This window comes from Lactuca saligna, chromosome 6, assembly GCF_052625555.1.
Source record: "Lactuca saligna cultivar CGN05327 chromosome 6, ASM5262555v1, whole genome shotgun sequence".
Lineage (NCBI taxonomy): Eukaryota > Viridiplantae > Streptophyta > Magnoliopsida > Asterales > Asteraceae > Lactuca > Lactuca saligna.
In genome coordinates this window covers 68370412-68384162 of record NC_136422.1, presented here as the reverse complement: position 1 = coordinate 68384162, position 13751 = coordinate 68370412, and the positions used below count along the sequence as shown (strand labels likewise).

Below are 13751 nucleotides of genomic sequence, written 5' to 3'. Positions count from 1 at the left end.
CAAGCTGAAACACCTAAATCAGGCACATAAGGCATCCTCCTAGATCCTTAGTCCTATACTAGCATGTTGTTCTACTGAAACTGAAACTGAATTGATCTAGAACTGAAACTGAAACTAATAATATAAACTTGTATGGGTAATTTGCGAGTACTTACTTGAGCTCGACTGATCGCCTGCACCACACCTTTTTCTCTTTATCAAAACTCTTTTTCTTTTTAAGCTCTTTTCAAAATAAATTCCTTTTTCGAAAATGTTTTTCCTTTGAAAATCTTTTTACCGTTTCCTTAGTTTGAGTTCAGACACACCCGAAAGTGTATCCAAATCCATCAAACCAAGGCTCTGATACCAACTTGTAACATCCCAAAATACGACCCAAAAATTTTTGTTTAATCATTACTAAAATCATTATATCAATACCATAAAATAAGACCCATACGTCAATATCTCAAAACCATAACACGTATCACAAGAAAACTATATCAAGACTGAATCAAAACATATCAATGAAAAGCTAAATCAACTCTTAGGACAAACTGAAGCTGTGGTGTGTGCGATGCAATCATCCCGAGATCTTCCCTTTACTTGTGGAAGTACCTGAAACCAAAAGTGAAACTGTAAGCACGAAGCTTAGTGAGCTCCCCCAAACTACCACATGTCATACAATAACGTATAACATATACTGGGCTTTGCCCACTACATCGGAACGGAGTCCGGAAACTGCATCGGACCAAAGTCCGGAACTAACCAGGGTCTTGCCCTCTGCATCGGACCGAACTCCGAAAACTGCATCGGGACGAATTCCGGAACTAACCAGGGCCTTGCCCTCTGCATCGGACCGAAGTCCGGGACTAACTGCATCAGACCGAAGTCCGAAACTGACTTGGACCTTGTCCCCTGCATCGGACCGAAGTCCAGAACTAACTGCATCGGACTGAAGTCTGAAAACTAACTGAGCATAACATAGCATAGCATAAACATATCAACTAGCATAAACACATAAACTGCATACTGCATCGGGCCATAGCCCGGAACACATAACATATAAACCTTGTCTAAGCCACGAAGGCATCAACATTCTAACTACTGCATCGGACCGAAGTCCGGAAACTACTACTAGTTAAACGGGCTGGCATTGTGGCCTTAGACCCGTTCCAACTGGAAGGAAACTCACCTCGTGATGCTAACTGCTGAACTCCTGAATGAGAAATCCCTGACTGCTGCTCCGGCTGCTTCCCAGCTATCATGGGAAATAAAATACTAAATCAGAATAGGGATTCTCTTATGGGTAAAATGACCATTTTACCCCTGTTATGGCATGGGTCACAACATGGCCCAAAACCCTCAATTCCTTCTAAGTCCATCCATGTCCCCACTAAAGACCCACTAATGGACCAATTTGCTCCATTGGGCCCAAAGCCCTTTATTGGGCCTTACTCAAGCCCAATACTAATCTTTAGCCCATAACAACTGAATTCTGAAGGCCACTAAGGCCCAAAGACCCTAAGTCCAAAAATCAGGCCACACTGAGGCCTAAACGCTCGAAGCCCAAACTGGTAGCGTACGCGGGGTGTACACCAAGGTACGCTGAGCGTATTGGCTGCTGGCTTGTACGCAGCCCGTACCTCCTTGTACGCCCAGCGTACAGCCCTGTTAAGCTAGAAGTCTCATTAAGTGCTTAATAATCTAAATCCGAAGCTAAAATATTAGATCCAGATCTTATCCCACGTCTTAAACCATAAAGTTGCTTACTTGATGGTTTACAAGACTCCCTTAAGCTCAAACTTCTAAAAACAACCATTTATAACCAAGAAGGTGGCTAGATCTCATGCATGGCTTCATGAAAGCCTCAAAAATTGAAACTTTACTGCTATGGGGACACTTTGAGCTTCAAGGATAGCAATCCCAAGCTCCAACAACGAAGTTGCATGATAAAGGTTCTTCCTTTGGACCTAAAAGGTCCAAACTTCCAAAAACTCCTAGATCTAAGCTTACAAGAGGAAAGTTGGAAGCTTTATACCTCTTTTGAATGCCAAATGAAGGAATGATCCCAGATCTTTGAGCTAAAGGTACTCAAGTTCTCCTTCTTCCACTTCTCTTCTTCTTTTTCCTAACTTTTCTTCACAAAAAAAAAAAGCCCAAAAAATCAACCACACACACAACAAGGAAAAAAGGACGAACTAGGGTTTTCTGGGGGTGAAGAATAAGTGAGGAGGCCAAATGGGAGGCTATAATGGGGTTTAAATACGTCTCAAACCCTAAAATTAGGGTTTAGCCACCTGGTCGTGTACGGTGAGCGTACCTCTAGGTACGCTGTGCGTACACCTCTCACAACCCGCGCAAACTTAAGGCACTACGCCCCGCGTACGACGGGTTACGCCCCACGTACAGCTTATGGGCAGCTTACATCTCGGCCCAAAAATCATGAAGGTCCAATCCAATCCAAGATGACAATTACCAATCAAAGCCCACTAACATTCAAGAAATTAAATTAATTAATACCTCAGAAGACGATCGCTACATCAGGGCTGTTGTGCCAAGTGTGGGAGGACTCATGATGGGAGCTATCATGAGAAAGGAAGGGGTTACTTCAGTTGCGGACAGGCTGGTGATTTTAGTAGGGATTGTCCTTAGGGTTCAAGTCTGATTTGTTTTCAATGCAATTAGGTAGGCTACAAGAAGGTCAATTGTCCAAGGTTGATGAATGGAGCAGTGAGGGAACCTACTTCACCTACATTGAGGATTACTGGTGGCTGTGAGGGCAGGGTAGAGGCTCCATTGGTGAGGAGATGAGCATTTAAGTTGCAGGCCAAGGAGACCCGATTTCTACCAGATGTTGTTGCAAGTATGTATCATATTTGCTTCCTTCATGCTTTTATTATTTATGCTTATGATCATCTGTTTGTGTATGAGATGTTATGTTTGGTGTACTTAAGTCTCCACCTAAGGATCGTAGTTCTTTATAATTGTCTGGTTTTTATTAAACGAGGAATTTCCATATGCCATTTTGCATGTCGAGAATCATGTTTGAAGAGTATCTTATTGAATCGGTTGTAGGCGTCATCTTGGGAGGTGACGATCAGTGATGGTGTGATCCCTATGTAGGAGTGAGCTAAATGTTCTACTTGGAGGATCAGCAGTCGGATTAATTTTGATGGTTTCAACATAATGGGTCGGAGGAAGTTGTAGTGTAAGTTTATTGGGTTTTTGGAATACAAGATGGTTGAGATCTTTCATGTTTGAGAGGTCTAAGGGATTGGTCAGAACAAAAATGTAGGGTGAGTTGCTATTAAATTCATTCTTTCACGGATGTGTGTGGTCCATGCATCGGAAGCTTCTAGGAAAATATATATTTGTAGTCGGTTGTCCCTTCTTGGACAACGAAAATAGAATTCAAAGGTTCTTGGGCCGCTCAGGTTGCATGTCAGTTGAAGGGTTGGTTAGCTCTTTGAATAGATCATTATCGTTGTAGGGTAAGAGTTATTGTGATCTATCAACTTTCGGGCATGGTTGATGCATGTTCTCATGGGTTTTGCCCAGTAGCAAGTGAGCCATTAGATTGGTATCTATCTGTTTTGATAGTGGGTTTATTCATTCTTTTTCATCAGTTGAGGTTGTTCAAGGAATTGGAATTGTATCAAGGGAAAGTGCTTTAGATGCAAAAATGTTTTTCAGAAAGAGTAGAGAAGTGTTTAACCTAGTTCTGGGGTGTGTGTGTACCCCATATTGTTTGGTCATGGAATCTTAGTTCTTGTGAGATCAGGATGGTGGTGGTTGTATAGTGAGGATTATGAGATGGATTGGAAACCCATTGGTTATGAAGTTGGCAAAGTGTAGTTGGATCCAAGTGGGGGAGAATCGTTTAGATTAATAGGAATATTTCCATGTGTGAATCAATGTGGAATTTCATAATATAGGACAAGTAGAGAGCCAGCTCTAGTTATGGTAAGAGTAAAGGTTTATGAAAGGAATAATGTGCATTGCTTGTTTGTAATCAGGGAGGAAAATGTTGAGGAAGCAGGTTATCTTATCTGAGGAGATGAAGCGTCGGTAGTGGCGCCTTATGGGTTCATGACTAGGTTCAGGTTGAGGGTTGTGTTAGAAACTCTCTACGTGTTCTTGTATGATGAAGGCTTCAAAACACGACCCAAATGCTTATTTGGGGTTTAATAGGTTAGGGTTTTGGCCCATGTTGATCTCGGATAGGTATTGTGAATAGTTGGAAAGACCATGGGTTGGGCCCATGGCTATAGTGGATGTATGGCAAGACTACGGGCAGGCTTGTAGTATCCGCTACGATGAGTTTGGTTGTTGCGGGAATGGTAGTAAGACTGTGGGGGGATCATAGTCTTCGTTCGGGTTGAGTCAGGCTCATTATTGTTATTTAGCCACTTCATGTTCAGGCAGGAGGTTTGTTAGAGTTGTAATGGTGATTAGACTAGTATAGTTTCTGATTGAGGGCGAGGTCCATTGGATTATGCTAGCTTGGGTGAGACCCATGGGCGACGACCGTTTGGTTATGTTATTTTGGGTGAGACCCATGGGCGAGGCCCGTTTAGCTATGTTATCTTAGGGATGTGGATCATTAAGACGTTTGAGGTCATGCTCAGGGCATGCAGTGTTGTTTTTGAGTCCTAAGGCTAATTATGGAATGTTGGCAAGATGAAGGTGCTCTTCGATCTTAATGTTCAAGTGGATTAAATGATGGTATGGTGTATGGTGAATCAGTAAGTGTATGACTCATGAGTGTAGGACCTAGTAGTGATTGGCATGGTCAGGGCGATAAAAAAAGTTTGGTGTAGGGAAGCTTAGTGATCAGTAGGTTAGATCCATGTGAAAAATAGGCTAGGGTATCCTTTATTAGTTAGACTCTTGGACTGAGTCTCGTTTTGCGACCGTACATGAGGTTGTCAGTCTCAACAGATGGTCAAGAATTTAGCATCCCAATTTATTAGAAGGCCAACGTGATATCTGGAGATATCAGATGGATCGAATATGTAAATTTTTGTTTAGTGGGATGTGAAGTACGTGTTAGTTTGGTGCTAATGGTTGAGATTCGTGTTGGGAGTCATCTATGTTTTCAAGTGAAAGGTTATCAACATCGTTGAAAGGTTAGGGATTCTATTTATCCAGTTATCAGAGAGATAATTTAGGTTTCGAGGGGTTCATTCGGTTCAGGTTGCAGAGTGTAGTCATTATGGAAGTGGTATGAAATGGTTCTATTTGTCTGGAAGTTAGATATGGTTTAGGGTTTTTAGTTTTCAGGCAGAGCAGTTGGATTTTCTTTTTTTGGCTAAGGACGGAGTGTTAAGGTTCGTTCTTCATAGGTGTATGTGATTTCTGCTAAGATTTGCTTCGGTAGCAGTGACAGATAGCGGTCGTCTGTGTGAAATGATTTCTCAGTTCTATTCGGAACTTAGGAAGTTCAGTCAAGGTCGGTTGTTGGGGTAGGGTAATTTGTAAGGAATGATTTCGAGGATGAAATCTAATTTAAGTGGGGGAGAGTTGTAACACCCATTTTCCAGATGGGTTCAGAGTAGGGCATATAGGAGTCAAAGGCATGATTTTTGGGAAAAATCATATGTCACGACGTGACCAATCAAATGAAGATCGTGTGTTTGGAGGGTTATCATGATGTGACATGTATGTAGTTACGATGTGGGAACGGTTGCAGCCCAAGCCCGTGATCTTTTAGGATTTCCTTCGTATTTAAGCCCCATTAACTCAAATTTAGAGTTCATTATCAGCCTCCATCACCCTCAAACCTCATAAAACCCTAACCCTAATCCCTCTTGGTGTTTTTGGCTTATTTTGGTGGCTTTGGTGCTCTTTGAAGGAAGTAGAAGGAGAATTGGTGTAAGGATCAAGCAAGCAACATTTTCTCATCTTTGATATCACCTTCTTGACCATTTGTAAGGATTCAAGCTTCTACCTTTGTGGTTTATTCTCTTAAATCTAAGTTGTTTTGATCCTTTCTAATTCATGGTTTTGATTTGAGTAAATGGATGGAATAAATTTGGCAATTTTATAGTCCTCCTGAGTCCCAAGAGTGCCATATCTTATGGATTTAAGGATTGGTTGTGAACTGTGAACATTGCAAGAGTTTTAGGTCATTCTCTTGGCTTTTAACTTAGGTAGGGTAGAGGACATGCATGGAGCATGCAAGTCTATAAAGTTGTAATTTTTATGAACCTCTAAAGTCCCTTAAAGCTTCTAGAAAGTGGGAGTTGAAGAATTAATGGATTAAGGACTCAAACCATTAAGTTGTTGCCTCAGACTATGGTTACAACGTGACATAGAGGATATCACGATATGACGATGGAGGATTTCACGATTATCCTGTCCTGATGAGTTCACAACATGGCCAAATAGGGTTCACGATGTGATGACTGCTGATTGAGTTATTCGTGACTGAGTTGGCTAAGTTGGCGTGTGACCTAGTTTGGAATTGGGTTGAGTGTGTTCTCACGACGTGACTAAGGGTTGTTCAAGACGTAAGGTTTAATTTTTGGTCGTTGACTTGTTGGTATGGTTGACTTTTGGTCAAATTGTTGGATTCAGGGTATAGGATAAGGTTGGACCTTGTTGGTATGGTTGACGAATGGTCCCTATGGTTTGGGGTAATTTGCCAGTTTGGTCCCTAACTTTTTTTTAATCGGAAGGTCCCTACTGTTTGTTTTTGTTACGCCTGTCTTACCTAAAAGGACTATTATGCCCTTATTTAAATAGAATAAAATAGTCTTTTTAGGTAAGATAAGGTGAGGTAGGGGTGAGGTTGGGGATGTATTTATCTAAATATATTAAAAAATCAATGGCAAAATGGTATTTTAAGGTAAGGCAGGGACCAAGCGCGCAACAAAAACAAATAGTAGGGACTTGTTGAGTTTAAAAAAAAAAGTTAGGGACCAAATGCGCAAATTACCCCAAACCATAGGGACCATTCGTATAATTTACTCTTACTTTTGATATACTCTTATATTTGAAAATACATTTTAGTTTGTTTGGTTTTGGAACAAGTGGTTGTACTGATTTGATGTTTTAAAAATAAAAAAAAAATTACTATTATTTTTTGGATGTTAAAAAACATGAGGCTATGTCTCATGCCTTAGAGTCACTGTAGACAAACCTTCAAAGCTACAAGAGTTGAGTAGTGCTAGGAATTGAACATTGGTCAATAGATTATTCATCATATTGTCCACACATACCTTACCAAGTCACCACAACCTACATAACCTACATGGTTGCCTAAACTTAAAGTTGTTAGTTCTATTCTATTATTCTTAAACAAATTTCATGATAACTAGAACTTGTATATGTTGTATAATCAATCATTGAATAAGAGAAGTAGGTGTAAATAAAGAGAATAAACATCAGCAATCAGTTGGAAACCCTTGCGGGGAACCTTTATCACAACAAGAGAGCATTTTGAGATGTTTGAGAGCCAGTCTCCACTTAAATATTTGTCCCCATGTCATCTGAAACACTAAAAGAGATATTGTTTCTCTTCATCTTTGGAGTTAATGATCTTATTCTGCCATCGAACATATGGTAGATGCGAACGGACATGATGACCTAATTTGAAGGTGGTAAACAATTATGTGGGTACATATGGTTGATATAAACAGTATCCAAAACCCACTCACATTATGTGTCATATTCAAGAAAACAACATCAAAAACTTCACCTTCTTAACTACTATCAAAGGTACAATTTGTAAAACTAGAATCTTCTTTACCTTGTGGTTTGTTTGAGCGATTCTTTTTTTCCTATTTCTATAACATGTGACATTTGGAGATCTCATTCCCATCTTTCTTGCGTTATCTGCATGTTTTGAACTTGCATATGGATTTCAATCTCCTGCCCTAAGAACCATTATTCTAGTTTTTCTCCTTTGATCATAAACCATCAATTTGCAAACTACTTAGAGCCATCAAAAGACACCATATGTTTCATATTTTTCTTGCCATGCAAGACTTTATAAACTTCATTTAGAGTGACGATATCACGATTGTAAAGCATGCTATCCCCAAAACTGGAATAGGAATGGATTTAACCCAAATCTTCTTTATTGTACTTGACTTCAATCGATGCCAAGTCAGCTACAATCTCCTTGAAATCAAAAATATAGTTTACCACATCTCTGTCTTGTAGCTTTTGTAGAAACAACTTCTGCTTTGGGATGCATTTTACTGGTAAGATAATTTAGTCATGCATATTTCTTCCCAAAGTTACTTCGAATAGTGTATAGGAGAAACAAATGTAAATGAAGAGTAAATACACACACTAGACACACAATTGATACTATTGAAAACGATAAAAAGGAGGTTGCAACCTATGGATGGATGGTAGTTTAGGATGTGTGAGATTTTATACAAGCGAGTAATTTTCAACACAACTTATAAATATAAAGAAATATTATTGGTAGTTCATAAATTGAGACCTACAAGGAGTTCACAAACGTCTCACCCTAAATATATTCAAAATGTCTCCTCTTCTGAAATTAAAAAAAAAAAATAAAATAATAACTTAATGGATGAAAACCAGCCTTCATTTTTTGTTTTTATTAATATAAGAAATCAAATGGTTAAAAGATGATACATCCAAAATGTTCTTTCAAATTCAATCTATACAACATCACAAGTTATTTTATCATTATTGTAATAAGCTTTGGTAATTATATATAAAATAAAGCATAACTTATAACAACCTACAAACAAAACTTGAGACCAAACTTGCATACCTATATGTTACAATTATCATATCCAGAGAACCATGAAGATGGTTGTGGCAACATGGTCAACTCTTGTTTATCATAGTTGTTTGACTCTTCTACATCATATATTGGCATATCATAAACCGGGGTTGATATTGATATTGAGGTCTCCTTTTTCTGTTTTTTCTTCAGCCTTTCAATTTGTCTGTAAGCATTCTCTGTTTCTTGTTCTGCATCTAAAGCTCGTGTCTGCATGAAAATATGAAGTTAAAACTTTTGTTATTCTAATGACAAAAAAAAAATGATAAACAGAAACCAACCTCTGCAAAAGCAACAGCTTCTTCTGCTTCTTTGAGTCTCACAAGCAATTCACCAGCAGCGTGTACAGCATCAGCAGTGTCCCTCAACTGTTCCTTAAGCCCTTTAATTTCATCCCTAAAACGCCCTCTCTCCCTTTCTCTTTCCACCTTTAGGGTTGAAATTTCAGCAGCAAGGGCATTTATAAATTTCGATCCATTACCCCTTACTCCAGCTTTTGTAGCTGCTTTTTTCACATCTTCAATCCCATCTTGAATTTGACCTTGCCTTATAAGCATGTTCATATGTTTGTCTTCTAAATCAGCATATTGTTCAAGCATTCTTGCGTGACACTCCATTGCCATTTGCATTGCTTCTTTAAGCTCTTGTGAACATTTTCTTTCTGTTTCAAGTTCTTGTTTTTGCTTTTCAGTAAGTAATCGGTTGGCTTCTAGTTGACTTTTCAACTCTTGTGTAAGAGAAATCCATTTGCTTTCTTCTTCGTTGAATCGGATTCTCTCTGATTCAAATCTCTGTTCAGCAATTGACTCTGGGATTGTGGATAAAGAAGGGGATTCGTTGGTTTCAGATGGATATGTTATTTGTAAAACAGGAGTTTGTGTTTTAGAGAATTTTGGTGAAGAATCTACATAAGATTGAAGTTGACTCCTTAAATCTTGAATCTCTTCCATTAACACATCCCTCTCTCCCATATCAAAGAAGCTCCTGTAACGTTCCAATTCATCTTGTATTTTTTTCAACTCGATTTCTTTCCTTAGAGTTTCCGGATGATTCTCGTATTTCTCCTTTAGAATCTGTACCACATGTAAAAAAAGAAGCATGAAAATTTTAAAATAGTAAAAATGAATAAACCATAGAAAGTTTGAGAAAATCTGGAAGGTGTTGTATGCATACTTGATGTTCATTTGCTAAAGATGTCAATTCTTCATTTACAAACTCCTCAGCAGACAAAACACCATCCATTAAGTTCTCAAGACGGGCGATTTTGTCTTCTTGCAGTTGCCCAATAATCGAATTGCACTCACGTTCATGTTTATACTGTTCCACCTGTGATGGTATGAAAATGGTTAAAGGGTAAAAAAGTAATTTCATATCAACATTGAGGGAACTGAAAACAAGCATGATACCAGACGATTAAGTTGCATAATCTCGTTGTGTTGTTTAGTGCAGAACTCTTCTAACACCATTTCTCTCCTTATAGCTCCAGCCAAGACTTTTTCCACTGCCTACAAGAATGTTACACATGAATTAATCTCAAAATAAAATGAACAAATAATTTTTTTTTTCTGTTAAAAAATATTACTTTTGGAACAAGCTGCTTGGATTTTTCAACCAATTGTATGCCATCAAAAGGAACCATCTGCAGATTTGAAGTATCATGTTCATGTGTATCTTTATCTTCTACTAATTCAGATGTTTTACTCTTGCAATTGTTGCACAAATACTCCATGGATTTCTCTTTCTCTTCAGATAACACGTTCTCTAGAGAAAAAGTTTGAACACCAATATCTTTTCGAACAGGTGTACAAGGAAACCTGAATGATGAACGCCCCAAAGGGGAACTTTTTCTATGTTTATCAATTACCTCAAGACCATGATGTAAACTCGCAGTCAAACGATCAGTTTGACCATGGGAAAGCATGATAGCTTCTGAAATATTGTTTGTAAGGGCATTTTGGGAAGCAGATAATGTTGAGGAAGTCCTCAAACTTTTCAAGCTGCTACTAATAACTGTTGGTGAAACACTGGAAGTTGGAGACTTGAGAATAGGGGATACTTCAGATGGTAGTATTGTTAGATTAGAAGTGTCAGTTGAAACTTCACACTTGTCAACTTGTTCAGATATTTCTTCTTTCATCTTGACATCTGTGTAAAACAAATTGTGGTTAATGCTTTCAGTTTTAGACATTTTTGGCTTAAAATCAGTAGTTAGGGTTTCACATGATCATATCTACCTGTTTCCATATTTTTGCAAGCTTCAGTGGCTTCCAAAAGAATTTGTTCAGCTTCCTCAACAATTTCCATTTCTTCATCCTCATCATCTTCCATATGAGGTAGCATCATAGGACGATTTAAGCTGTATTTCAGAAGATTCAAACTTCTACGTGCATTCCACCCTGTATTTGGATCAGGTGAATTGTTGTTTTCCTTCATGCGTATTAGTTCATCCTGTTATATATCAATAATTCCAATCAGTAGCTGTATCATAAACTTGAATTTTAAAAAAAAAATGGAAAATGTACCTTTAGTTGTCGAATGACTTCACGTAACGTGTTCACATCCTCCTGCATTTGTTCATTAACAACAGCCTTGTTCTTGATAGCTTTTGCACGTTTTGCAAATCTCAATGTACTAAAAGTCTCACTCTTACAGCTGTTTTCATTATATTATAAAAAGTTTAAAAACACACACAGAAATAAAAGGATCAAAAAGAGAATGTCATGTTATTGTTACCTTTCTGAAGGTGAAATGGCACAGACCATTGCAAGTTTTGCATTTCCACCAAGAGATTCCTGCAACAAAAATGTCAGCTTGGAGTCTCTATATGGAATGTGCCTTTGCTTTCCTGTTTGGGAAACCTCTGCTAGAATGTTAATCAAGTTTCTGAAATTGTCAAACATAAATGAACTTTAGAAAAGATCAATAGAAATGAAATCAATGAAACATAATATAAATCATGTGACATACCCAAGTTGTGAAAGCGAACGATTAATATTCCCAGCTTCTTTTAAGCGTTCCCCAGCTGCACCTGTTGACTTTTGTCTCTCGGATCCAGCAAGGTCAACAAGATTTATTCGACTTGTTTTGAGGGAACTCAAGCCATCTTTGCTCTATAAATTTTGAATTGTGGATATGAAAACCCAAGACAAAATTACTATATAGGACACCACAACTATTATTACCTTGCATCGTGATTCAACAACACAAGTGAACACACTGTGAGAGCGTGAACTCTCCATATTTATACTTGTAGCCCCTGTCCTTCTATTTGACAACCCCTGAATACAATTATCATATTAAGAAAAACATAAAACAGAGACAAATAAAGAATCTGAATATGAACATTTTCTGATGACTCTGGCACTTATTATAATGGCAACCTTTCATTAAACAAGAGTAAAGTATCCAAACCTTTTTCAGAAGTTTTGTCACATCTTTTATACTGGAAACAGACTCCTCTGTTAAATTTTCAACATATACACCTGTTTTAGTATCTTCTCTTATTTGAAGGTTTCTTTGAGCTGGATCCAACAAATCAGTAATTTGTTCATTATAGATCTGTAAATACAGTTTCCCAGAATTAAGATTTAAGATAAATGTAAAAGAAGTTCAATTGTCCATGATAAATAAATCGTCATATTACCTCAAGAAAAGAACAGCGGCATTGATACATGAGTTGCTTGTCAGCATGTTTATTTTGTTCCTATACAAATTTCCATTAACTCATCAGTGATAGAAGTTAGGAGAAGTGAACATCAAGTTAATTTAATATAGACTTGACAGGTGAAACAAAGGCATAACATGCAAACTCACCTCAGTTATGCGAAAAAATAATCTTTCAAAAACACGAGGTGTCAATCCTTGTTGATCACTAGATGACTCGTCTTCCAACAATGCATTGGAAGGCCCCCATATCGTGTAGGTCTTTCCACTCCCGGTCTACTCAAATTTTATTCATGGTGTGTAATTAATATAAGTAGCAATGAAAATGAAAGAAAGAAAGTTGTTACATTTATAGTCAGCACAAGGAACACAAAGAATACCTGCCCATATGCAAACACAGAGCTATTGAATCCAGCAATACAATTTTCAACAAGGGGAGCTCCTACAAGCTGGAATATATCTACCTGTAAAAGCAAATTGAATGCAACAGAAACAGAATAACATTTCATCAGTGTTAAAATGTGTATTTATTTCATGTAAAAAATAATAGAAACCTGCCTGAGTTGATGCTGCATCAGCTACAGAATCAAAAGTGAATCTTTGCCCTAGAATGGACAAAGAATCGCCAGATGTCTTCTGTAATATAATTTCCCCCTCTTCTTCGTTTTTGCTTGATGGCCTCATTCGCACAATAACCTAATTTGAAGAGGGTCATGACAAAATTAAATATATTCCTAGATGTGTAAAGGCTGCTTCTTGTATAAATTCTTGAAGAACTCCACAGTTTAAAAAAAAAAAAAAGATGATCCCTCATAAATTTACCTTCACTCCTGTATCCGAAGATCCAGCAACACCATTTTCCTGTGGCAATTCATTGCTAAGCTTCCGCTTGAGAGAACTCGAAGGAGGAGGTCTCGGTGGGAGTGGAGATTTCAGTTTACTGGCAGCGGCGGGAGATGGTTTACATGTAAACGATGGAGACGGAAATGAATCTGGAATGGCGTTGACGTCTGGAGGTGGAACATTTTCGCTGGAATATTTCTGTTTTCGACTAGAAGATTTACTCTGCTTTATCGAACTAGGGTTTAATGGTTGCATTACGCGCTTCATCTTCCAAAAAAACCTTGTTCAGACAAGTGATCAGAGAGTGTGAGAGAGAGAGAGAATTAGGGTTCCACGGAGAACTACCGAGAAATTATGAGATGCCAGCAAAGAGAGGGATCGCCAGGGAGGAAGAGATGTAGCCGTTTGAACTTTGAAAGGGGCTTTGGCGGATCGATGATTTCAAATCGGGATCCACGAAATTGTTTTAATTGTTCTTTACTGCACCCCCTTGAAA

The 13751-nt window shown here is 38.2% G+C and overlaps 1 protein-coding gene across 1 annotated transcript; it reads right to left on the bottom strand.

Moving 5' to 3' along the window:
- Nucleotides 1–8578: 8578 nt before the first annotated feature.
- On the bottom strand, nucleotides 8579–13687 carry LOC145001316 (kinesin-like protein KIN-12B). The gene is made up of 16 exons (XM_078960687.1): nucleotides 13235–13687; nucleotides 12967–13108; nucleotides 12793–12872; nucleotides 12563–12688; nucleotides 12393–12452; nucleotides 12161–12307; nucleotides 11932–12027; nucleotides 11717–11859; nucleotides 11483–11632; nucleotides 11272–11401; nucleotides 10984–11197; nucleotides 10332–10894; nucleotides 10156–10254; nucleotides 9923–10075; nucleotides 9031–9822; nucleotides 8579–8959 (listed from the first exon to the last, which is right to left on the bottom strand). Exons 1-16 carry the CDS (start codon nucleotides 13520–13522, stop codon nucleotides 8738–8740), a joined length of 3405 nt encoding a protein of 1134 aa, XP_078816813.1. The 5' UTR covers nucleotides 13523–13687; the 3' UTR covers nucleotides 8579–8737.
- Nucleotides 13688–13751: the final 64 nt, after the last annotated feature.